Source organism: Candoia aspera, chromosome 5, assembly GCF_035149785.1.
Source record: "Candoia aspera isolate rCanAsp1 chromosome 5, rCanAsp1.hap2, whole genome shotgun sequence".
Lineage (NCBI taxonomy): Eukaryota > Metazoa > Chordata > Lepidosauria > Squamata > Boidae > Candoia > Candoia aspera.
The window spans coordinates 14,068,291-14,094,176 of NC_086157.1; the positions used below are offsets into that span (position 1 = coordinate 14,068,291).

At 38.1% G+C, this 25,886-nt stretch overlaps 1 protein-coding gene across 2 annotated transcripts in view; it reads right to left on the reverse strand.

Annotated features, from left to right (window-relative positions):
- Nucleotides 1–1,775: 1,775 nt before the first annotated feature.
- The window catches only part of CFAP99 (cilia and flagella associated protein 99), an 84,202-nt gene continuing 60,091 nt past the window's right edge, over nt 1,776–25,886 (reverse strand). Inside the window, exons 12-16 of one of the 2 annotated variants that reach the window (XM_063304638.1) lie at nt 24,941–25,082; nt 18,450–18,601; nt 12,790–12,995; nt 4,350–4,530; nt 1,776–2,094 (exon numbers count right to left, since the gene is read on the reverse strand). In XM_063304638.1, the coding sequence (XP_063160708.1) occupies nt 1,936–2,094; nt 4,350–4,530; nt 12,790–12,995; nt 18,450–18,601; nt 24,941–25,082 (840 nt within the window). In that variant the 3' untranslated portion in view covers nt 1,776–1,935. Of the gene's footprint in view, nt 2,095–4,349; nt 4,531–12,789; nt 12,996–18,449; nt 18,602–24,940; nt 25,083–25,886 lie in introns of those variants that run through there. The other variant, XM_063304639.1, reaches the window with a different exon arrangement.

Below are 25,886 nucleotides of genomic sequence, written 5' to 3' on the forward strand. Positions count from 1 at the left end.
GTTAGTGGTAAAAGAAGGGGCTGCCCTAGGACTCACTGGCTTGACACCATCAGAAGGGACACAGGAATGACTTTGATGGAACTAAAGGAAGCTGTAAGAGAGAAAGGCATTAAGAGCATTGATTCACAGTGACCAAGAGTGGGACATGACTGAACGGATAGACAAGACAAGTAGAACAAAGATTCCAATAAAGACCTGACATTAAATTTTTTAATAATCAACCAGTAATATTAGTTGAAAATAACAGTAATATAAACTGAAAATAATACTACTGTAGCCACAGAAGCATTTCCATAATCATGTTTTGGTGGAAAACATATGACTATCACACTCCACCCCCCACAGTACTGCAAAGTGACTCCTGGTTTGCAGGAGACCGTGCCCTTCTAACTTCTGGTTTGCAGGAGACCGTGCCATTCTAACAACCGAATGAAACTACAAGCCCCAATCACTTAATGACCACTATGACTTGCTTAACTACCATGGTAAAAAAAGACGTATAAACCAGTCTGGACTCACTTAACAACCTTACAACCAAAAATCTGGGCTCAGTCATGGTCATTAAGTGAAGACTACCTGTAATGGAGATGAGGCTGTTTCTCAGGTACCCTGGGCCCATGCCATGAAGGGCTTTAAAGGTCATAACCAACATTGTTATATGAAAGTGGGCATGGAAGAGGAAAGTTTTGTTTTGAATCTGCAACAAATCATTGCATTCTGGAGGTTCTGTCAAACCATTTTGGCCCAGCTAAAAACCTTAGCTGAACTGAGACGTGGAATTGTTTTAGGTCTTGGATGAAATAAAATCCAGATGCGGTGACTGGTGCATGTCTTCTCCACTCTCTCTCAGGGTTTCCCAAGGTTGAGAAACCCTGCTCTAGAGCAAGGAAACACATTTCAATCAAGGGCAGAAGAAACTGATACAGGATAACAAAGCTCACTGAAGAGACTACATGTCATTTTCCCAAAAAACAAAATTTGAATTCATGTCTAACTTACATTAGTTTTTAGGCTCTCTTATATTTATAGTATACTGTATGTATATGTGCTCTGACTTTCAGGTCCTTGTAAATTGGGTATTTGCTTACCTGGCTCTGAATGAACCAGGAAAGAGTGGCTCCGTTGTTCCTGTGAGAGAGAAGGTACAACAAAGAGAGCATCTGAGGGGAATCTTCATAGCCAATATTCTCATGAAATTGTCATATATTCATTCTTTCTAAGTACTTTCACAGAACATCTCCCCAGATGGTTATCAAGAGAGTAATAAACAAATAGTAGAATAATTTTGTGCTTTTGATTTTGAGATAAACTATACAGAGAATAAAAAATGTACCTGGCAAGAGTTCATAGTTTCTTTCAAAAACTTTTGTGAAGGGATATAAGAAAGGAGAATAATGATCCTCCTAAACATGGCAGGTAGAAAACACAACCAGATAAACATTTAAGAAATGAACCACCACCACCACCCCTTTGCCCTAAGGAAAGAAAGAACTGGGAAATCTTTGTAAAGAACATTGAAATTGATCCCTCTCAATGTCTCCATTCAAGATTTAGCCAAGCTCTAAAATAGTTACAATTTTCCCTTAGTATTTGCTTTTGATACATTAGACACATTTTATTTTTGACTACAGCACACTGAGGTATTATTTCTACTGAAATGAAAAAAATATTTTGAAGTATCAAAATACATTTGTCCTTTTATTTACTTGAAAAATAGCATGACTTGTTTACCACATACTTGTTTTGAAAACTAGTGATATCATAGCTAAAATGTTAAAAGCATTATAGTTCCAGCATATATGAACTAAAAACAGCTGCCAGTTAATAGCAATATTTATGTTAAAGTATAAAGTAGTTCATGAGATAACTCCAGAAATTGAGTCACATTACTAGTAAATGTCTAATAAACAGAAGTGTATCTAGAAACAGATTTGTCTAACTTCGCAATATACAAGCAGTGGTTCCAGTTCTCATAGCTTCATTTGCTATCATTTTTTGAGCATTATCTCTGGACATAAGACCATGCTGAAGCATCTTAAATTGTTGTTGTCGACTTTCTTCCAATTTCTTCCAGTGATCTTCTCCTTGAGATTTCTGTGAAAGCAAAATATAGATTCCTAGTATTAATTCAAATGTGTTAAATAAAATAATTATTACAACACACTGTACATGGTAGTGCCCTTGAAGACCATCCAGAAGTTGCAACTGGTCCAGAATGCAATGGCACACGCAGTTTGGAGTGCCCCACAGTTCACTCAAATAACACCACTGCTGCATGAGCTGCACTGGCTCCCAGTTGCTTTCTGGGCATAATTCAAGGTACTGGTTATCACCTTTAAAGCCCTATATAGCACAGGGCCAGGTTACTTGTGGGACCACCTGTCCCTGAGGGCATCTGCCCATCCTACTAGAATCATAGAATTATAGGGTTGGAAGGGACCTTGGAGGTCTTCTAGTCCAACTCCCTGCCCAAGGCAGGAATCCTTATACCATTTCGGACAAATGGTTGTCCAATCTTTTCTTGAAAAGGTGATGGAGCACCCACAACTCCAGGAGGTCCCCTCCCATAAATGTTGCCACCTGATGGGACCAAAGAGGTGTGTCTCCTCGGTGGCTGCCTCAGTCCTTTGGAATAGCCTCCCACCTGTGATCCGAGGGATCCTTACCCTTCAAGGGGTAGGGGTACCCTTCAAGGGGATCCCTACTCCTTGAAACTTGGCAGAGTTTGGGAAGACACAGGAAAAAACTCCCTTTTATGTGGTCCTTTATCATGCTACCTAAATTTCCCTCTGATGGTTTTATTGCATTAAATTGAAGTGGCCTCCCTTCTTTCTTCATCTGGCAGCTGGTATTCCTAGATAGTTGAGTAGGATGAAGAGCTTGAATCTTTCAACCCCCATATTGCCTTTTGGGTGGATTTCTGTCTAGAAATTCTGTGTGTTCCTATTGCTTTATCACTTTCCCTTTCAGGAAAGCCAATTTCAATGAACTTAAGCAAGTACTAGGCAGAATTCCATGGACTGAACTCCTCAGGTCAAAGGGAGCACAGAAGGGTTAGAAAATTTGCCAAAAAATAAGATACTGAAAGTAAAATCACACACCATTTACTAACAGTGTCATCCCCTGCTTGACCTCCAGATACCCTAGATTGTCCACTTTGGAAATTCTGCATCAAAAAAAGGGAATGCCACTTCCAAACTGAAACAACTACAGACTGCTCTAGGCTGCCTCAGCAGTGAGCTGAGACTGAGATGAATGTGATATGGACACCCCACAAAAATAATTAGTAAATTAGTAAATCATGCCATGCAGATGTGACTTTGGATCCCCTTTTTGTGAAGCTCCTCATGAAGATGGATATGGTCACACAGGAGTGGAGAAGGTAAATGTTGCTCTTCAAATAACAGGGAAAAAGCTATTATTTGAAGACTGTAAGCTTAAAAAGGCGAAATACTGGAACAGATTATTAAGCAGTTATTTGGCAAGCATTTAAAAATTAAACATTGCCTGTCAGAAAGCAATGTTGTTTGGTATTGCTAGTGTACTTCATTAAGGGTTAGCAGCAGAACACTTATATCCTTGATCAGCAGGTGAGACAGACCCAGAACCAATAGCAACTTGTTGTGATTGCTATATTCCCCAGGAGCAGGGAACTGTTGCTAATTTAAATTCAGAATAAACTCTCTCCTCCAAACAGTCTTCAGTATGGGACTAAATATTTGGTGAGTTTGGAAGACTGAAGCCAGGCCTAACAGTAAAACATTATGGAAAATGTCATAATCTTAAAGCAAATTTTACTGAATACCATGTACATCAAATATTCTACTTCACAAACTACATCACTTGCCAATGTGTACCTGTCCCTGACCCCAAATCTTGACTTTAGCCTTTGATGAGCATTGATGGAATAAAATTGGGAAATGATGGAATTATACTAAATCTGCAAAGTGATTAAACTAGAACAAAGGGACAAAAATGCTTTTAAGGAACTCTAAAGTGTAATTTCAACACGTATTAAAGTGCTTGATTAACATCTGAAACAGCCCAGTTTTATATACATTTTAAACTTTTTTAAAATTTAATTTTGTCATATAGTTGTCATGAATATTATGAGTACAAGTCTTGTATATAAGAATGGAAATTTATGTTCTACTATTAGATATAGAATATATCAAATATACTGAATGTATTAAATGTACTGTGTGTATGTATAATTTTTTAAATTGTAAAGCAAGAATATACAATTATTTAAATTTCCACAACTGCTTCAAAGACCCAGGAAATTAAGAGATAAGGACAGTCTAATTGTTTTATAAAACACAAATGAAGCATTATTTTCCTTTTCTTACTTTCTCTGACTTCCAAGATCGCTTTGATTTTTCCTTACACTTCAGATATGTAGTTTTTAAATATTCAGTTTGCATTTTACGTTCAAAAGACTTTTCCATAATTTTTTTCTGTAGATCTAAAACTTGTTCCTCTTTCAAAATGGCTTCACGAAGTGGTGTCTTAGTTTTCTTTTCCTCCTGTCTAAAAACAAAAATGGTGTAATAAATGATACTTCGTAATTAATTGTGTGAGCCAGCATCAATTAATTACAATTTAATAAGAAAGACATATATTCAATCATGGTTCCATTCTAAACAAAAGGATTTATCAGACATACATTCAGCTGGATTGTGCCCTTATATATTCATAAATAAAAATAAAAGGAATTAAAGTTGTAGACCGGTAGTCCCTGGCAGAGAATTCCAAGCTGTATATGTTTGATCAAATTTCCCCAGAATCCACACCAGAAATGTCTTAATGACCCCCAAGCCTTAATGGACCTGTGATATATTTCTTCTAAATCAGGTGCAAAGGCAAGAAAATTATCAGTTTTCCTCCCACCATAAAAAAAATAGCCAGCAACAAATAGGAAGGGGAATGGTTTGGCTGAGATGACTTTTCAGATTACATAACTTCAAACTGTAGAACGATCTGATTAATGGCAAGAACCTTAAGCCAATTCCTAAAGCTGGGCACTACCAATCCACAGAGGCTCTATCTCTTGAGATTCAGATTCATCTGAAATATAAAGATGAAGGACAACTAAAACATTAATAGGTCAGAACAGTTCACTGCAAGGGAAAACCATAGCACTTGGAGTCTTGTAGTTTAGTTTGTAGTTTAACATAAATGGTAAAGATACAAAGTTCTATATGGCATGGAAAATATAGGAAGCTTTTCCCTTTTCTCATGGTATTAGAACTGAGGTCATCATTGCCAACAAATGATGATATTTAAATGATTTTTAAAGGGGTATAGGGTAAAGTGAAGGTTATATTACTACCATCTGAATCAGAGGCAGCATACCTTAAATATGAGGTCATGGTGTTTGTCCTTTTTACAAAACTTCCATGCATGTGGAGCCTTTTGGCAGAGTGCTGTGAAAGAATTTGGCCCAGGAGGGATCAGAAAAGTCACACACCAGGCATTTCTAAAAAAATAAATTTATTGACAGAAAGCACAAACATGTATTTACAGGCTTGTGCATTTGCACACGCTCAGAGAGGAGCAATCTGCTCATTCAGGCTGCAAGGCTAAAAACTAACCAAGTAACAAGCAAGCTGCCCTTGCCTCAGGCAATGTAACTATTATCACCTAAACTGAGGACAATTAAATTTGACCTCTTCACCCGGCCAGGATAAAGTTACCATAGTAACCTTAATCTGTAGCAGAAAATATACCAAACACTCCCCTTTTTATGCTACGGAATGAGATGCAGACCAGTTTGCTTTGTTAACTCTGTATGTCTTTCCATTTGCAATATTTTAACATTATTCCCCCTTCGGCTTAACAGAAAGCTACCTTCTTTCCAAGCCTAGGTAATTTGTTACTGTTCCAAGGCTTTTTAATGTAAAACGGCTTTTCATGCAGGCTTCAAAATCAAGCCTTTGTTTTTCTGTTGGTGTGAACAGCAGCAAATCATCAACATAAATGCATAGATACATACAGCCTTGTTTGTCTTTCTTCATATATACACAGGGACCTCCCTTTTTTCATAGCCAGGGGGTTGCCGCATGTATAATTTGCGGTCTAAAGAGAAATGCAGTTTGAATGTCATAGTGCTGAACTGACATTCCTTTGAGTGCAGCAATTTTTAACAATATCTAATCGATTCACCTTTAGTAACTGGTGCAAAAGTCTTGTCAAAGTCTAAATCTTTCCTTTGAGTGAACCCTTTTGCAACTAACCTTGCTTTATATTTTTGGATTTTGCCATCAGCATCCCTTTTCAGTTTGAAAACCAACCTACAACCTAGACAGCGTTCATCGGGAGGTAGATTTACTAGTTTCCATGTTTTATTTTCTTTCAAGGATGCTAACTCCTGTTGCATGGCAGAATGCCAATTTTGTGCAATCTCAGGTGGTAAAGAATTCACTTGTTCTAAAGACTCAGGTTCTGTGAATATGTGAAAAGCCTTTACTGTTTCAGCCTGAAAACGTGATGGAGGAACGCCTTTATTACTTCTCTGAGATCTGCGAGGTAATACAGGGCTTAAATTTTGTCTCCTATCACTTTCCTGAGAAGCATCTGTCTCATCAGACAGATCTTCAGTTTGCTTTTCTGGTTTAATGTCCTCATCAGGCAAAAGATCACCATCAGCAAGTCCTTGCTGTTCTCTTGTGGTGGTCAGATCAACTGGAGAGCTAGAATTTAATCTCCCCCAGTTTTGTTCAGCAAAAGCGCTTTTGCTAATTATTAATTTCTCTCCCATTATGAACCTGTAGCTCCTTTGGCTTTGTTCATAGCCAACAAAGATGGCTTTCTTTGTTGTGGGGCCTCCTTTCCTTCTCTGTTGTTTTGGAATATGAACCCATGCAGTGCTACCAAACACTCTAAGATGGTTTACCTTTGGTTTCACACCATAAAACAAATGGAATGGAGTGTCCTGAATCACAGAGTTATACAATCTGTTTTGTACATAAGAGGCAGTAGATATGGCCTCTCCCCAATATTTAAAAGATAAATGTGAATCTTTAAGCATGCATTCCATTGCATTTTGCAAGGTTCTGCCCTTTCTTTCAGCAACACCATTTTGCTGAGGGGTGTAAGGGTTAGAAAGAATTTGTGCTATCCCCTTTTCCACTAGGAACCTTTTGAACTTGTGAGAAAGGTACTCTCCTCCTCTATCATACTGGAGTGCAGATACAGGCCTAGGGAATTTTCCATTTGCCCATGTCACAAAACCTTTAAATTTCTCAAATGCCTCATTTTTGTTTTAAGATGTAGATAAATGTGTATCTTGAGAAATCATCAATGATGGTCATTGCATACCTTGCTTCTCCAAGACTTGAAGCAAAAGGACCAATAATGTCAGAGTGTACAATTTCCAAAGGTCTAGTTGTACCTCTGTCACTGTGCTTACTCACAGGAGCTTTTAGTGTTTTGCATTCTTTGCAAACTACACAATCTAAGTATTTGTCACAGGGTTTTATCTTTAGGTCAGCACACAGCTGTGGCATTTGTGCTATATACTTGAAATTAGCATGACCAAATCTTCTATGCATCAGGTGTACGCATTGGTCATGATATGGAGTGTTGCCAACTGCAGCCTTGCAGCTTGGCTTCCTTGCATTTTGCACAATGTACAAGGAGTCTTTTAATATACCAGTAGCACACAATTTTCCATTTTTACGTATCTCACAACCATTTTTCTTAAATGTTATGACATGCCCTGTTGCAGCCAATTGTGCCACAGATAAAAGGTTTGATTGTAAATTTGGCACATACAACACACCTTTTACAGTTTCTCCCAAGCAGGATAAATACAAGTCACCTTGTCCCAGAATTTTGGTCACAGACCCATCAGCCAAAGATACACTTTGTCTTTCAGTTTTAGACAGTGACACAAAAGAGCTTTTACAATTACATAAATGACAATTGGCCCCAGAATCTAATACCCATACATCAGAATTACCCTTCTCAGCAACCTGTGCAATTTGGGTTGTCTGAAGAGCCTTCTTCTGTGTTGCCCTTGTGTCCTTCTTTCCTGTCTTTCTACTCATGGGTCTCAAGGCACAGTCTTTCTGCAAATGTCCAGCTGAACCACAAGTGAAGCATTGCTGGCTGGCTTGTGCTGTGGCCTCAGCTTCCTTTCCCTTCTTTTCCCTTGTTTTCTGGTACTGCAGCTTTCCAGAAGAGATGGGGGGGATCTTTCCTCTTTCTTCTCCCATTCAGCGAGTAAGCGCTGTGTAACATACAATGGGGTGAGGTCTGCTTCAGGCATAGCCTCCAGGGTACAAATCAGTGTGTCCCACATTTCATTCAGTGAAGACAGGAGGATATAGGATTTTGAGAGAGGTGTAAATTCCACTCCTCTCTCCTGCAACTCAACAAACAGCTGCTGAATATAATGCAGGTGCTCGGGAAGGCTATCTCCTTCTGCAAGGTAGGCTTTGTACAGCTTTTTAGTCAGGGTAACTTTACTCCCTGCTGTTGCCTTTATATACAAGTCTCTCAAAGCATCCCAAAGTTGCTTTGCAGACTGCATATCTTGCACGTAGACTAGCTGATTGTCCTCAACTCCCAGGATAATGGTGGCTCTAGCCCGCTCATTCTGTCTCAGCCATTCAGCACTGGGATTTTGGGGGGTTTGCTCACCAATTGGCAGCCAAAGATTCTCTCTGCGAAGATACATCTCCATCTTCAGGGCCCAATTCAAATAGTTGGTCTCTGATAGGCGCTCCAGAGGCATCACTGAGGGCTGGCTTCTTCCTTCTTTTGCAAGTCACCTCAGCTGGCTTCTTTGTCCTGTAGACTGGCAGTTGCTGGAAAATCTCCAGGTGGCTCCAAAGACCAGTCTTCACAGGTCTTTGCTCCTTGCCTTTAAATTGTGCATGAGGTGTGGAGCTGATCTCTATTCTCTCTGGGGTTTTAGTGGGCTGCTTACTGGGCCCATAACCTTTTGGCAGAGTGCTGTGAAAGAATTTGGCCCAGGAGAGATCAGGAAAGTCACACACCAGGCATTTCTATAAAAATAAATTTATTGACAGAAAGCACAAACATGTATTTACAGGCTTGTGCATTTGCACACGCTCAGAGAGGAGCAATCTGCTCACTCAGGCTGCAAGGCTAAAAACTAACCAAGTAACAAGCAAGCTGCCCTTGCCTCAGGCAATGTAACTATTATCACCTAAACTGAGGACAATTAAATTCAACCTCTTCATCCGGCCAGAATGATTAGTTACCATAGTAACCTTAATCTGTAGCAGAAAACAATATACCAAACAGAACCAAACCAGATAGGCTACTGGCTTGATTCAACAAAGCTCTTTTATGTCCTTATATACATTTTATACAGCTAACATACATAGTAATGAAACCAAAATTACTGCTGAATTTAGAAGTATTTTTTAAAAGGCACCATTGCAGATCTTATTTTAGTGGTACCCTCCCAAAATATCACCAGATTATCTTAATGTTGAGGAAAAAAACAATAAGAATCAAAAGAAAACTCTAACAAATAGAATAATATCAGTAGTTGCCTTAAAAAAAACAACAAAATAGCCTTATAATCTGTTTTTTTTTATATTGCATTCTTTTAAAAGCACTGCAGTTTTAAAAATGATCCAAAAGTAATATTCATGATAACAGATTCTACTAAGAACTTGAAAAGTTTCTCTGTATTATAGGACTGTCAGATGTTGCAAAGAAAATGAAACCAAGCACTTAATTTTCACACAATAAAACAATTCATCTGTACTTCTCTAATGGTGAATAGCCAAAGCCTTAAATTAGACTTTCATCCTATTTATTTTGTGTAGACTAAAACAATCTACAGAGCCAGTTTGGTACTGTTAAGGTACCAGGCTAGAAACCAGGAAACCGTGAGTTCTAGTCCTGCCTTAGGTATGAAGCCGGCTGGGTGACCTTGGGCCAGTCACTCTCTCTCAGCCATAGGAAGGAGGCAATGGCAAACCACTTCTGAAATCTTGCAAAAAAAAACTGCAGGGATTTGACCAGGAAGTCACCAGGAGTCACTGCTGACTCAAAAGCAGTAAAAATTTTAAAAAGTGGATAATTGAACTTCTTAACTTACCTTCTCCATACAGAACCTGGCTTGAAGGCACCAAAAAAAGAAAAAAAAGAAAAACTCTAAATGAAACAAATTGGAAAATATAGCCGAAATTAATAATTAAATGTGAACTAAGTCTGTGTAAAAGGGAACCATTTCCAGAAAAGAACTAAAAAAACAGAGTTTTAAGAACTTTGGAGTGCATAACTTTAAACGGAGAATGGCACAGTCCAAAATTGGAAGATCATAACCAAATTAAAATTTTAATTCTTAAAAACTTCAACATTAAAAGTGTTAACATCAAGTTTTAAAATACTGAGATTTGCAAAATTCTTTCCACCACATATTTAAGGTAACCATGTTTCTGGTTATTGAAATACCATGGGTTAAATACTTATAAACTCTAACTTGTTCAATTTATTCAAATAGATTTTTCTTGTTTAGACAGCATTGTTAACTTAATCATTATAATTCATAATTAGGATTTCTGTTGATAGAATTCATAAAATGCTCACATCAATCTTCTCAACTTCACTGTAACCTGGAATATAGAACTGCCTGCATACAATAAAATAAAGGTATCTTTTACACCCACTTTATGCATGACAGGCCAAGAACGTTAAGGAGCCAACATTATTGGTAACATCCACATTAAGCAGTACAGAATCTAAACAGAGCTCTGCGTAAGTCTGTTCCTAGATTTGTAAACTAATTTCTCAGGGATCTAGGAATGGGTTAGTGCAGGTTGAAATCCCCATTCAGCATTCACTTATCTTTGTAGAGACATTATTTTGAGTTTAATTTCAAACATAGGTTTATGGCAAAAAATGAGAATTAAAAAAAAGTATTTCATTTACATACCAGAAGACTATTTTTTTTTCAATGTTTAATAGAAAGAACTGAATAACATGTTGCTGTCTTTAGGTAAAAAAATGACACATATATAATAGCTCCTAATTTGGGGAAATGGGACAAATTCCTCAATAACTGGGTTAAACAGGAAGTCTTGAATTGTTTTATCCCATGGAATAGAGCTTGCTGTCAAGTAACAGATTAAAATGCTAACTGGGAGAGAAAGGCCAGGCTTCCAAATCCTAGAACATCATAGTGAAAAACTGTCAATTCAAAATATTGAAAACATTAAAAGACAGACATATATTTGTGAGAGGCACCTTAGATAGGTAAAACATTATTTTTGTCAATTTGAAATTCTGAGCAAACAAAACAAACTAAAATCATGAGGACTGGGAGACACAAATGAGGCAATTTATGAGGAGCTAGCTAAGTGTAACTAGTGCATGATATCCTTAAGGAATCACTGTTTGGCAAACTAATTGCTCTAAAGCCCCTCTGATACCACAATCATTCTGTAGTGTCAATGAAGAATCATCCGTGTGTGTTGTCCAACTGTTGGCAATGATGAAGCCTTACCATGTACACACAATTTTTTCCATGGAATCTCAAACTCTGCACTTTGGTTGTTTGGAATTTCTCACATATACAGCTCCCTACAAGGTGTCTGTAGCACACTCTGATTATTATCATATTAGGCGTACAGCCTCATGTGGCGCAGAGTGGTAGGTGGCAGTATTGCAGCCAAAACTCTCCCCACAACCCGGGTTCGATCCCAGCGGAAGCTGGATTCTCTCTCAGGTAGCCAGCTCAGGTTGACTCAGCCTTCCATCCTTCCGAGGTCGGTAAAATGAGCACCCAGCTTGCTGGGGAAGGTGACGACTGGGGAAGGCAATGGCAAACCCCGCTATAGTCTGCCAAGAAAATGTCACGAAAGTGGCATCCCTCCAAAGGGTCAGACATGATTCCGTGCTTGCACAGGAGACCTTTCACTCAGGACTTACAGAGTGGAGGGGCTTCTCATCCAATCATCTGGTTGGTTCTGTGCTTGTTTGTATTACTTGACTAGAGTTCCATCCTGTTCCCCAAGGTAGAAATATACCTGATTATGACTTTATACCTTGGAAAATGGAGCAAGAGTAATCAAGGAACAGATAAAAATAATGTCCATCTCAGACCATGCATAAGTTTCTCTGAAGGCAGCCCTAATACAATATATAACTTGTGGCAATACCGAAAGTAGATGGCAGCAAAGAGGGGCAAGATATACTTCAAGAAGAAAATCATTCCTATTTCATGAGCGGGAATCCCTACCATAAGCATTGTCTTTAAAAATATAATGAACGTTATAATCAAAGGCTCACCCTCTCAAAAAATTGTGAAGATGCAGGATTTCAGATGCTGGCTATTCTGAAGCACAGAACATTCACGAAAATCTATTCTTATAGTACACAACTACACCTGCTGGGCATCATTTGGCCTTGGCTATGAGATCATTAAAGAAATAAATTAAGTGTTCACACTTTTATGGCATCTGGTGTCAAGACCAGCCGAAGAACAGTGTTGCGTCAGTGTATTCCAAACTCTTTATTAAAGTTCTTTATCGCTTACACCATACAGGCAGAATCTTGCCAGACTAAAGCTACTCTAACCTACCTAAGGGTAAATAACCTGGGAGACTCTAGGGCGGAGCTACCTTGAACCTCTTAACTTTCCCAGCAACAGTTTCCAGACTGTAAATCCTCTTATCTGCCTGGAACGCGCTCCCTCCTTCCTGGGAATCAGCGGCAGCGCCGAAATCCACATCTGGTTCATCCTAATAAAGGCATTGTTTAGACAGTGGATTCTGGATAAATATTACAATATTTCAAACTAACTTTAATGCAGCTGCTCTGCCAAACTGTTCTCTGAACATACAAATTTGTTCCAGTTTGTCCAAAAGAAGATGTTCCTTAGCATGTTTTTCATGGATTATCAGATCCCTCTTCTCTTCTTCTGCTTTTTTTTGAGCTGCTTTCAGCAAAGCTAAACGTTCTTGAAGTTCCACAAATGACATCTCACCAAGTACACCATGGTTAGCAGTCTAGGGAAAAGAAAAGCAGAAGTACCATATTTCCATTGTATCTTAATTTATATTACAGTCCACATGTGGACAAAAAAATGCAATTCCAGGAGTTTGGGATTGCGCCCATCTCATTCCTTTCCACTATTACCATCTTTCCTGGTCTTCTTGCTAGGGATTGAGTCTTGAACTTTTGTTGCTACAAATATAAAATGTAAACCTCAAATTTCAAACATTCAAATTCATATTCTGAATATAAACGTCCAAATTTGTTCTGAACCCTCATTCTTTAAATCGCCTAATCAATTTTCTTTCAAAACTTGATGTATTATAACAGCCACTTTACTTTTCATGTAAACTTGATGCAATGCCTCATTTTAGCTATAATACCAAAATGTTTTTTTCTTTTTTTTTCTTTCCCCAAAATGGTGCTTAAGATGGTTGGGAGGGGACTTACTTAGAGAGATATTTATCTCTGAGCTTTCTAAACATAGAATACTCAAGATGATGAATAGCAGCAAAACAAACCTGTCAAAATATAGAATAACTACCCATAATCACAGTACTATAAGGGCCAAATAATAATAATAATAATAATAATAATAATAATAATAATAATAATCTTTCTTGGGAGTCTGTTTCAAAATCTAATCTCACTTGGAATAATGTGTGTTCAGGAATGTAATTCATGCTCATGAGTGCTTCCTAATACTTTAAACCAGAGGAGCACATCTTAAAGCCCTTAGCCCCTCCAAAGCCACAGGTATACTTTGTAATTTTTAATGTGAATATAGGGAGAAATTATGAAAGACTTGTTCATTACAGAGCAATCATTAACTATAAAATTTTCATTATTTTTTCATTTAAACATGAATTATATTAAACAGAGTTCTTTTCATGGCCCTTTCCCTTACCTTTTTGAATGTGGTCCCAGCATGCCAAAGGCCAAGTTTTTCTGTGAGAAAAACTTCCCAACTACTTTATGTATGATTTGATCATAAAAACCTTTATCTGTTTTCACTCCAAGTAAAGGAAGGTACTTTCATTGCTTTTTAGTATTAATGGCCATATCCTACCCCCTGAATGATAAATACTGTAGCTGCTGAGAAATACTAGTGGAATATCCATTTGAAACGTTTAAAATAGATACATCAGTTTTGGGAATAACATCATCTTAATTGCTGCCTTACGACTTTAAAATGCCAAGAAAACTCTTGTTCCATTTTTTCATGTCCTTTCTTATTTTTTTCCAAATAGGGCCATAATTGCTATTTAAGCTTACTTAAATTCTTCAAAATATTAATTCCTAGGTATAAAAGTTGTACATTCAAAGAGAATTTCTAAAATACTGGATATTAATTTTTGCTTATGTGGCAGGGTATGAATTTTAGAAATTGACTGTAGGAAGACTCTTACTATGAGGTAATAAATTACATATTACTAAAATTCTTGAATTAAAATTACCGATCTGCATATGTAATTAGTTTTTTTGCTGTAATCATCCACAGAATAAAAAGCATTCAGTGATGAAGGTAGTGGTGAAATTTATGAACTTATTGTTTTTAAAGAATTCCATCTTTTTACCAGACTTTGTCTTTTAACACATCCTTTCAATTTTTTTCCCCCCTAATATTGACACTGAGCTATTTGGGGATTTTATCCATTTGGTTATCCATGACAGACAGCTTGCATGGTAATATAATTTGAGATTTGACAAGGCAAGTCAATCTTGGTCTTTTGAATCCTGTAAAATTTTGAATTTTACTCTTGTTATTTTCCTACTCCATATAAATCTATTGACTGTTCTTTGCCAATCTTGCAGGATTTTATCTGGAATTAAAATTGGCACCATTTTAAATATTAAATTTATCTTAATTAGTTTGTTCATTGATTCAAGATTGGTATCAGCCCTGTAAGGTAGACCAGACTAAGACACTGTGCAAACCTAAACCTACTTTTATTAAAACAGCTATAGTAACAGAATCTTGCAAGTCTGAATGTGCTTCCCTTCCTCCCAATTTTTATCTTCATGTGAATTAAGAGGGATCCAGACTGAGGCATTTTCATAAACCACTTTCTTGGCCTGGGCTCAAATCTCATTTATCTGATTGTTGCCTTAGTAGCAGACCTTCCCTCTGTCCTTCAAGGCCATCCGCTTTACTCATTATACAGCCCTATGCCATGTAGGGCTTTATAGGTAACAACTAGTACCTTGAATTGCACATGGAAGCAAACTGGCAACCAATGCAGCTCATGAAGAAGGGGTGGTACATATGCATACCAAGGCATACTCATCTCTGCTCATGTCATTGTATTCTGGAGCAGTTAAAGCTTCCAGGTGGTCTTCAAGGGCAGCCCCACATACAGCACATTGCAGGGCATGAGTGACTATCTGAAGGGCCTCCCACTTTAGAAAGGGAAGCAACTGGTGCACCAGATGAAGCTGTGTAAAGGCCTTCTGGAATGCAGTTCCTGAAACATTCAGCTAATATTGTAGTAAAAATGTTATAGTTAACATTCAGTACAAAAATTGATCTACAGGGGAAATGGAGTGCAGGGCGGCAGGGGTGTGGAGCAGCCAAAAGGGTAGAGATGGGGGGGAGATAGGCGGGTGGGGGGAGTTGAAGTGCACTCTGTGGTTGTAATTGCGGGCAAGCTGCCAAGCACCCAAATTTTAATCATGTGACTGCGGGGATGCTGCGACAGCTGTAACTTTGAGGACCCTACCATTCATTCAGCCCCATTGTAAATTCAAACAGTTGCTGAACGAATGGTTGTTATATGAGGACTACCTGTACATGACTGAGGTTTCTCTATCCATTCCCTTTTGAATCAAGGTTATATATGTTTCTTTCCACGTCTGAGGTATTTCCTTTACCTTCTGATTTCACTCATTGTTTTTGTCAATGGTTCTAACAATTCTTCCTGTGACTTTTTCTATATTGAGCTGTCAGCAAATCTAGGCCTGAAGCCTTTCCAATTTCAGTTATTTTTATTGCATCTTTAGTTTCTTGAATAGTTATGGATTTACTTAGTATTGGTTTATGTTCATTAAATTCTTTAGATATTGAATCTTCAATATATCAGTACCAGTAATGTTTATTCAGACAATGACCAGCAAAATTTAAAAAACAACACAAAAGTCAAATAAGTGAGAAAATACTAACTTATCAAGGAGTCTCTGTAATAAAATGTAACATAAGCAATGATATGTTAATAAACCGTGCATGTATAGGTCTAAAACATTACAACCTATGAAGTAAAAATGCATGTCACCGAAAACAAAATAATGAACACCGTTGCAGAATCTGTGCATTAAATCTGAAGTGATTAATAAAACAGAACTGGTTATTTCTGTGACCAGTTATGCCAAATTTTCATCACGGCAAAACAGAATTTGGCTTTTGAACAAGTAATGAAGGGTTTCGAATCTTCTAAAAAAACATAGAAATTGTTTGGCCTTCTTCGGAATTTACATATTATGGCATGTAGAATTTACAGCATAGTAATACTGGTAGTACGGTAATCAGGACAGGAATTTCTGTTGCCAAGCAATGAGGTTGTAAAGCGCGGCATCACATGACCGCATCGCTTAGCAACAGCAATCCTACAGCCACAGTCCTAAGCAGAGGCATGTAATAAAGATTCAACAACAGAGAGAGAACTTTGTACATCTGAAAGTCTTGCCAAGAAACAAGTGGCAGAAGAGCCAAGGCTGAGGAGGAAATATTCTGAGTGAAGGAATAGCTTTGGAAATGGTGTTAATGAAGAAATTTGGTTCCTGGAATCATAGTCTGTTACCTGGATGATAGACTGCTGGCATGAGGTGGCTTACACTTTGCAAAGACTGATACAAATAGGTTTCAAGTAAGGGGTTGTGCAAAGGGTTAGTAAAGATGTGTAGGCCTGCAGGCCACAGTTGTATAACTTTTTTACTTGTTCAGTTGATGGCATAGCTGAAATTACATGAATAGGGAAGCTGTCACTCTATAACTTATTTGTACAGTAGACTCTCAGTTAACCGGCACCCATGGGGATGGGTCGATGCCAGATAAATGTAGTTTCTGGTTGCCTGAGAGTTACTGTTAAACCCACTAGATGGCAGCAGAGAGATACAGATTTTTTTTCTGGTTGCTTGAGAGTGCTGTTTTTTTTCTGGTTCGATTTTTGTGCCAGTTGCTTGAGAGTGCCGGTTGTTTGAGTTCCAATTAACTGAGAGTCTACTGTATAACCAATAGCACAATTCCTTCCAGAAATTCCTGACTTGTTTCTCTGACAGTTTTCACCTTCAGAGAAACTGGAGAACGGCAGAAGAAAATCAGTTATCCTTAATTTGATACTAATACAGTCACAACTGAGAAACAATGGGAGAAACTGACTGTGTAATGCTGCAGTTCTTGATTTTAATAAGTATAGTCAAACATATATATTGGACTTCAAGAAAATGGGCATCACCACTCAGGGCTCTTGAATGAAGAAGGCCAGGAGGTAAGTAATAAATAGAATAAGTAAATACACTTTAATAAACTCAGAGAATGGTAGATAGGTTCTTATGACAGGTAAAACTAACGGGAAAGGAAGTCAAGGTGGGTGGGGAGACTCTAAAAAAGGAGAGGATACTAAAGGCATAATTGCAGACTGTAATAAGAAAAATATAGTTAAAGAAAGCCAATGTAGCTATACAAAAACTTTAGTGAAGATCTGAAACAGAAAACAATGCATATAGTAGATGGAAAGACACTGTATAACCACTCTGCTGTTACCAATATGACAAGAACACCAAGTGCACCATCTAATTTCTTTGACAACTGAAATACAAACAAAAATAACCAAGGTAAGCAGCAGACTACCTTTGATTTTCAATGGGAAAAAATTATATAGTTAAATGTGTTTCTCCCTTGGCTCCTGGTATGTGGAACAGATCATTGAGGGCCAAGGGAATTTAAGAGGTGGCAGGTGGCCCATGGGCCTTGGGTTGCCCAACCCCATGGTTTAGTATTATGAATGAACACAAATAAATACATAAATAAATAAATAGTACTTATTAGTAAAATAAACTAAGGTTTATGGTACTGAACTAAATGAATCACTAACTTAATTTCTTTTCTTGAGAACTTTGAAGCTTAATTACCAGTAATAAAATTTGAGAAAGATGCTTTGCCAGAAAATATCCAAGATACTGCAGATAATTTCATGTGCCTGTCATAAAAAAAATTACTCTCACCACAATGTGCACACAAAAGAATAATGGATAGGTCATGTTATAGCCATGAAAACTATTTGTAAAAATTATAATCATATCCAACATTGTAACAATGGTCTCCAAACCCCTGGAAAAATTCCTGGAGGAGGAATTTTAGAAGTTGTAATTTGTAGTTAGGTATTTGGAGCAAAATAGGATTCATGAGCTGTAACAATAGATTTTTTTTTCTATTTTACTGTCGGCTCATCCATAGTATTTTATTATGAGCTTACCCTGGTTAAGTCAATAAATCTATTTTTCAGGAATGGCAGATATTCTATAGCTCTAATTTGCTGAATCAGTTCATATCTTTTTTTAACTTTCTCTTCTTCATCTTTTAAAGCCTGAAGTAGCGTGTCCTGGCTTTTTTTAGATACTTCTTGAACTAGAAAAGCAGAAAAGCATATAAAACTGTATTAATATCATGCCAAAGGTAAGTAAATATAGAAATAACAGACAAATAGAGTGAATTCTACCATAAATGGGAATTGGAGGTCTCAGTAAGCAGAGGATATCTTTGCAAAGAGCTCTTGCTACTCTGCAATTTGAATCAGTGGCGTGACAATATAGAACCAAAAATACAGATCTGTATTCCATTCTATCCCTGCAGATGGCATCTATAGATACCATAAAGGTAGATGATTCTTTAATTGATTAGGAACATTTAAGGATTTCACAAGTTAAAAGCTCTACCAGGGAGAAGAGGGAACCAATGAGTTTTCTCAAATTTTAAAGCACGTCAGAAATTAGAAGGAACTTTGCCTGCTAGGCTTAGGATGTTTAGGACTTCAGCTGCTACAGTACTGGCTTCAGCTCCATTGAAGGACTGTAACTCTTTCTGCACAAAATACTGGAAAAGGACAATTGCTTGTCCCTGTTCTGAAGGTTTCAGAACTAGCCAGGCACTTACATTTAAGGGGAAAATAATTGGTAATCAGACAAGGGTAGTGGGGAATTGGACTTTCTCTCAAAGTGTCATTTTAAAAGGGAATGGACCTCTTTCAAGTTCCCTCCACCTCTTCAGAGGAATGGAACACCTTTTATCTTTTGTACAGCAGAAATATGTCTGGTCTTCCTCCAAGGCATCTTTCATGTAGGCAAAAAGAATTGGGCTTCAGCAGAGGCAACTCAGCCTATGAAAACCAAGAATAGTAGTCCTTTCAGCGGTTTTTCACTCTAGTTTGGGACAGGATGTTACCCAATTATTGCCATCGCCATGGTTGAAATGTCTTAACATCCCAGAGCATTGAGAAGTCAATCCAGTTTTCCATATGTGACTCATTTAAGCCCTTTCTTTGAGCCAAAACTAGTTTGACCCTGTGGTTTCAGTACTGATGGCACTGGATAAGAAACTATCTTCACACAGAAAGGAAGCTAGAACAGCAAACAGACAAATCTTTTCACAATTACAGGACCACAAATCACTCCAAGTGACAAAGAAATTCAAACAAAAACTTGGTCAACATTCCTTCAAAACCATCAGCAACATAATTCAAGTCTGTTGTTGTTTATTCGTTCAGTCGCTTCCGACTCTTCATGACTTCATGGACCAGCCCACACCAGAGCTTCCTGTCAGTCGTCAACACCCCCAGCTCCCCCAGGGACGAGTCCGTCACCTCTAGAATATCATCCATCCATCTTGCCCTTGGTTGGCCCCTCTTCCTTTTGCCTTCCACTCATCAGCATCTTCTCCAGGCTGTCCTGTATTCTCATTATGTGGCCAAGTATTTCGGTTTGGCCTTTAATATCATTCCCTCAAGTGAGCAGTCTGGCTTTATTTCCTGGAGTACGGACTGGTGTGATCTTCTTGCAGTCCAAGGCACTCTCAGAATTTTCCTCCAACATCACAGTTCAAAAGCATCGATCTTCCTTCTCTCAGCCTTCCTTCTGGTCCAGCTCTCGCAGCCATATGTTACTACGGGGAATACCATTGCTTTAACTATGTGGACCTTTGTTGTCAGTGTGATGTCTCTGCTCTTAACTATTTTATCGAGATTTGTCATTGCTCTTCTCCCAAGGATTAAATGTCTCCTGATTTCCTGACTGCAGTCAGCATCTGCAGTAATCTTCGCACCTAGAAATACAAAGTCTTTCACTGCTTCTACATTCTCTCCCTCTATTTGCCAGTTATCAATCAAGCTGGTTGCCATAATCTTGGTTTTTTTGAGGTTTAGCTCCAAGCCAGCTTTTGCACTTTCTTCTTTCACCTTCATCATAAGGCTCCTCAGTTCCTCTTTGCTTTCAGCCATCAAAATGGTATCAACTGCATATCTGAGATTGTTAATGTTTCTTCCAGCGATTTTAACTCCAACCTTGGATTCCTCAAGCCCAGCACGTGACGTGATGTGTTCTGCGTACAAGTTGAATAGGTGAGAGTATACAACCCTGCCGTATTCCTTTCCCAATCTTAAACCAGTCCGTTGTTCCGTGGTCTGTTCTTACAGTTGCTATTTGGTCGTTATACAGATTCCTCAGGAGGCAGACAAGATGACTTGGTATCCCCATACCGTTAAGAACTTGCCACAATTTGTTATGGTCCACACAGTCAAAGGCTTTAGAATAGTCAATAAAACAGAAATAGATGTTTTTCTGAAACTCCCTGGCTTTTTCCATTATCCAGCGGATATTGGCAATTTGGTCCCTAGTTCCTCTGCCTTTTCTAAACCCAGCTTGTACATCTGGCAATTCTCGGCCCATGAATTGCTGAAGTCTACCTTGCAGGATCTTGAGCATTACTTTACTGGCATGTGAAATGAGTGCCACTGTTCGATAGTTTGAACATTCTTTAGTGTTTCCCTTTTTTGGTATGGGGATATAAGTTGATTTTTTCCAATCCGATGGCCATTCTTCTGTTTTCTGAATTTGCTGGCATATAGCATGCATTACCCTGACAGCATCATCTTGCAAGATTTTGAACAGTTCAGCTGGGATGCCGTCATCTCCTGCTGCCTTGTTATTAGCAATGCTTCTTAAGGCCCATTCAACCTCACTCTTCAGGATGTCTGGCTCTAGCTCACTGACCACACTTTCAAAGCTATCCCCGATACTGTTATCCTTCCTATACAAGTCTTCCGTATATTCTTGCCACCTTTTCTTGATCTCTTCTTCTTCTGTTAGGTCCTTGCCATCTTTGTTTTTGATCATACCCATTTTTGCCTGGAATCTACCTCCAATGTTTCTAATTTTCTGGAAGAGGTCTCTCCAATTCTACTGTCTTCTTCCACTTCCGTGCATTGCTTGTTTAAAAATAATTCCTTATCTCTTCTGGCTAACCTCTGGAATTTTGCATTTAATTGGGCATATCTCCCCCTATCGCTGTTGCCTTTTGCTTTCCTTCTTTCTTGGGCTACTTCTAGTGTCTCGGCAGACAGCCATTTTGCCTTCTTGGTTTTCTCTTTCTTTGGGATGTATTTTGTTGCCGCCTCTTGAACAATGTTGCGGACTTCTGTCCATAGTTCTTCTGGGACCCTATCTACTAAGACCCTATCTACTAACCCTAATCCTTATATCTATTCTTCACCTCCACTGCATATTCCTTAGGAATATTAGTGAGCTCATATCTAGCTGATCTGTGGGTCTTCCCTAATCTCTTGAGTCTGATCCTAAATTGTGCAATAAGAAGTTCGTGATCTGAACTACAGTCAGCTCCAGGTCTTGTTTTTACCAACTGTATAGATGTCCGCCACCTTTGGCTGCAAAGGATGTAGTCAATCTGGTTTCGGTGTTGTCCATCTGGGGATGTCCATGTATAAAGTCATCTCTTAGGTTGTTGGAAGAGAGTGTTTGTTATGCAGAGTGAGTTGTCTTGGCAAAATTCTATCAGCCTATGTCCTGCTTCGTTTTGTTCTCCCAGACAATTTCAGGTGTCAATTGACTGCCCACCTTAGCATTCCAGTCTCCCGTGATGAAAATAACATCTCTTTTAGGCGTGCTGGCCAGTAGGTGCTGCAGATCCTCATAGAACTGCTCTACTTCAGCTTCTTCAGCATCTGTGGTTGGGGCGTATATTTGGATCACTGTGATGTTAGATGGCTTGCCCTGAATTCGAATTGAGATCGTTCTATCATTTTTTGGATTGTATCCAAGCACTGCTTTAGCCACTTTACTATTAATTATGAAGGCTACTCCATTTCTTCTGTGGTCCTCTTGTCCACAGTAGTAGATCTGGTGGTCATTTGATGTGAAGTGGCCCATTCCAGTCCATTTCAGTTCACTGATGCCCAAAATGTCTATCTTTGATCTTGACATCTCACCAATAACCACATCCAATTTGCCCTGGCTCATAGATCTTACACTCCAGGTTCCAATGGTGTGTTGATCCTTAGAACATCGGATTCGCCGTTCACCACCAGCACTGTCGGCCGCTAGTCGTCCTTTCGGCTTTGAGCTAGCTGCGTCATCACGTCTGGGGCTAGTTGAACTCATCCTCTGTTCCTCCACAGTAGCATTTTGACCACCTTCCGACCTGGGAGTCTCATCTTCCGATGGTATACCGACATCTCTGGTTGTACTGATCCATTTAGTTTTCACGGCAAGAATACTGGGATGGGTTGCCATTACCTTCCCCAGGGATCGCATTTAGTCTGACCTCTCTGTCATGACCTTCCCATCTTGGGTGGCCCTTCACAGTTTACCTCATGGCATCATTGAGGTGCTCAAGCTCCAGCACCACGACAAGGTAATGATCCTTTGCTGAAGAAGAATTCAAGTCTAGGAGTAAACAAATTTCTAGACCCAAATTTTGCATTGGATATGTACTTGGATGCCTCAGATCACATTTCTACATGTGCGCAGACAAATATATATCACAGACATGATGTATGGGGTGTCACTAGAAGGGAAGAGTAAACACTGCCCACTCAATGAACTTGAAGCAGATCTCTGAAAGGGAGGGCAGCAAAGTTCTGCCAAGAGTAGAAATTTCACCCTTCAGCAGCATTATCACTGCTTTCCTACCACTTTTTCCAGCAGGAAAATACTAGTGACTGCCATCCCAGACATCTTGTAAGCTTCCTCTGTAGGAAACAACAACTTTAAGCAGGACTGTTAGCTATTATTGTTGTGTTATTTTGTATTTATTAATATGAGATGTATTCTACCAATTATTGTAAACAGGTTTTTTAACTCCTTACATTCATTTTTCTGACTGAAGCAGCATAAAAGCACTTATAATAAATAAATAATAAATGTACATGTACGATCCAACATTCATATCAGAAATGCTTATAATTTGCATATGCTTAGCAACATTTCTGCTTTTTTTCTCTACACCTTGGGTGTTTCACCAATACTCATAGTCAACATAGATCTTCACTCCATCCCTCATTTTGGGCATGCTGATCAACACTCAGGGACAAAGTATAAAATTCAACTGTTCTGTACAGGTAGTCCTCACTTAACGACCACAACTGAGATTGGAATTTCAGTTGCTAAGCAAAGTGGTCATTAAGTGAATCTGACCTGATTTTACGACTTTTTGTGGCAGTTGTTAAGCGAATCACTGCAGGCATTAAGTAAACTATGTGGTTGTTAAGTGAATCACATGGTTCCCCATTGATTTTGCTTGCCAGAAGCTGGCCAGGAAGATTGAAAATGACAATCACATGACCACAGGACACTGCAACAGTCATAAATGTGAACCAATTGCTGAAGGGGTCATTATATATGGCAGGTTTTCTGAAGAGAAGTTGGAATTTTTGAGGGGGTCAGTTGGGCTGTTCGATTTTTTTTTAAGAAAAAAGCTCTGTGCATATTGTGGGGATATGTAAATGCTCTGGTTTATTTTGAAGTGGGATAAGGATTTTAGAATATTTATCTGGATTGCTTTTAAGGTTTGGCTGACTTTAATGATTTGGATTAAGATTAAGGTATAAAAATATTTATTTGGATGGTTTTGGGTTTATTAAGATTATTAAAATTGTACTATTAAGTATAATAAGCAGACAATTTATGTGCTTTTTAGTTTGATTTTTATTATAGTAGACAGAAATGTATAGAATAGTAGTAGGAAGGGAATAAAGTGCTATCTTTTGGGGGGGAAAGTAATAAGATGTGGGCAGGTTATTTTTTGTTAGTTTAGTTGGCAGAGAGGAATAAAATCATAGTGAACAAGGATAATACTTAATTGTTTGCTTTTCAGGTGAAAAACTGTGAAGGGTTTTTTATGTTTTTTAAGTGGGAAGTAAAATTTGTTTTAGAGGGGAATGTTGCACTGAGAATTGAAATGGTTTATAGAAATGTTCATCATAGTTTAAACTGGAGTAAGAGAGTGATACTGATTTATGTGTATCTTTGCTGTAGAAAGTTGGAAGTCACTCTGTAGTAGTTTTCTTTTTTATATTTGCACACCTTTTTAGTTTCTTTTCCTTTCTTTATAGGCTTTTTGTTTCATTCTTTTTAGTTTTTATTTATATGTTGAAAATTTAATAAAGTTTTAAATTTTAAAAAAAGGAATAGGCAATAGCAGTTTCCAGATCATGTCAAGATCATCATTCACTCTTGTTAGCAGTCCCTTCTCTTTTAAGAATCAATTGCTTACTCTAAAAAAAACCCTTCCCATGCCACAGCAAAGAAATTGCCTTAAATAAGCTTCTTCGCAAATATAGCAGAAAAGGTTTTGTTTGCATACTTATGAAATGACATTTTTAATAGTTCCTCTCGTTCATGAATGTCCCAGTTACTAAACAACTTTGTCAAAACTTTACAGATCTGACACTAGTAATACCTATCTGCTGTTTGCATTTTTGGAGTTTCATTTGTGCTTGCTTCATGTTTTTATGTCCCTCTGCCACTTGCTGAATCTTTTTTTTTTTCTCCTTCCTTTCTTGAAGGCATCTTTCTGCACGCTGGTGACGCATTTCTGCTTTCTAAAATCCGAACAAAATTCCAAGTTAGCAAATAGGTATAAATCTATTAAGTTTAATTGGGAAAAAAGGTTATTTCAAATTATTTCACAACAGTCTTCTACAGCTTTCACATTCAAAGGTTAAATGGTGAGAAGGAAGGTACAAACACAAGTTCATCCCAACTTCTCTGCAAATCTATTATGAACTGTGTGTGAAGGCTTGCAGGGGGTGCAGACAAACTCAGTTAAATTTTTCATCTTTGAATGAAAACCTAAAATTTTCTGGGAGAGTGGTTGATGTTGGAGTTACTTTATATACCATTCAATTTTCCATGTGAGAGCCTGAAAAAAATCAGAGATATATACCAAGATAAAAGAAGGATAGATGAAGAAGAATAATGTATTGGAGAAGTAAGGTGGTATTATTTCTATGGAGGAAAACAGTAAGAAATTTAGACAAGTTTATAAAAGATACAGTTATTTTGAAGCTAACAAATATTAGGATAATTAAAACAGTATAATGTATGGCTGTGAAAGCTGAATACTGAGAAAGAGTAAGAGAAAGATAAACACCTTTAAATTATGGATTTGTAAATGGTTACTAATGTACTGTGGACTGCAAAGGGAACCATCAGTTCTGGACCAAGTAAAAGGCTGTCTGAGCAATCAATATCAGCAAGCAGAAACTCATATACTCTGGGCAAGTGGTGTGAGTAGAAGCTGAACTAGAAAAAATGATATGCTTAGCAAAGTTGAGGGCAGTAGAAGAAAGGGAAAATAATGGATAAGGTGAATGGGTAAGATTAAAGTGATCACTGGAATTTCC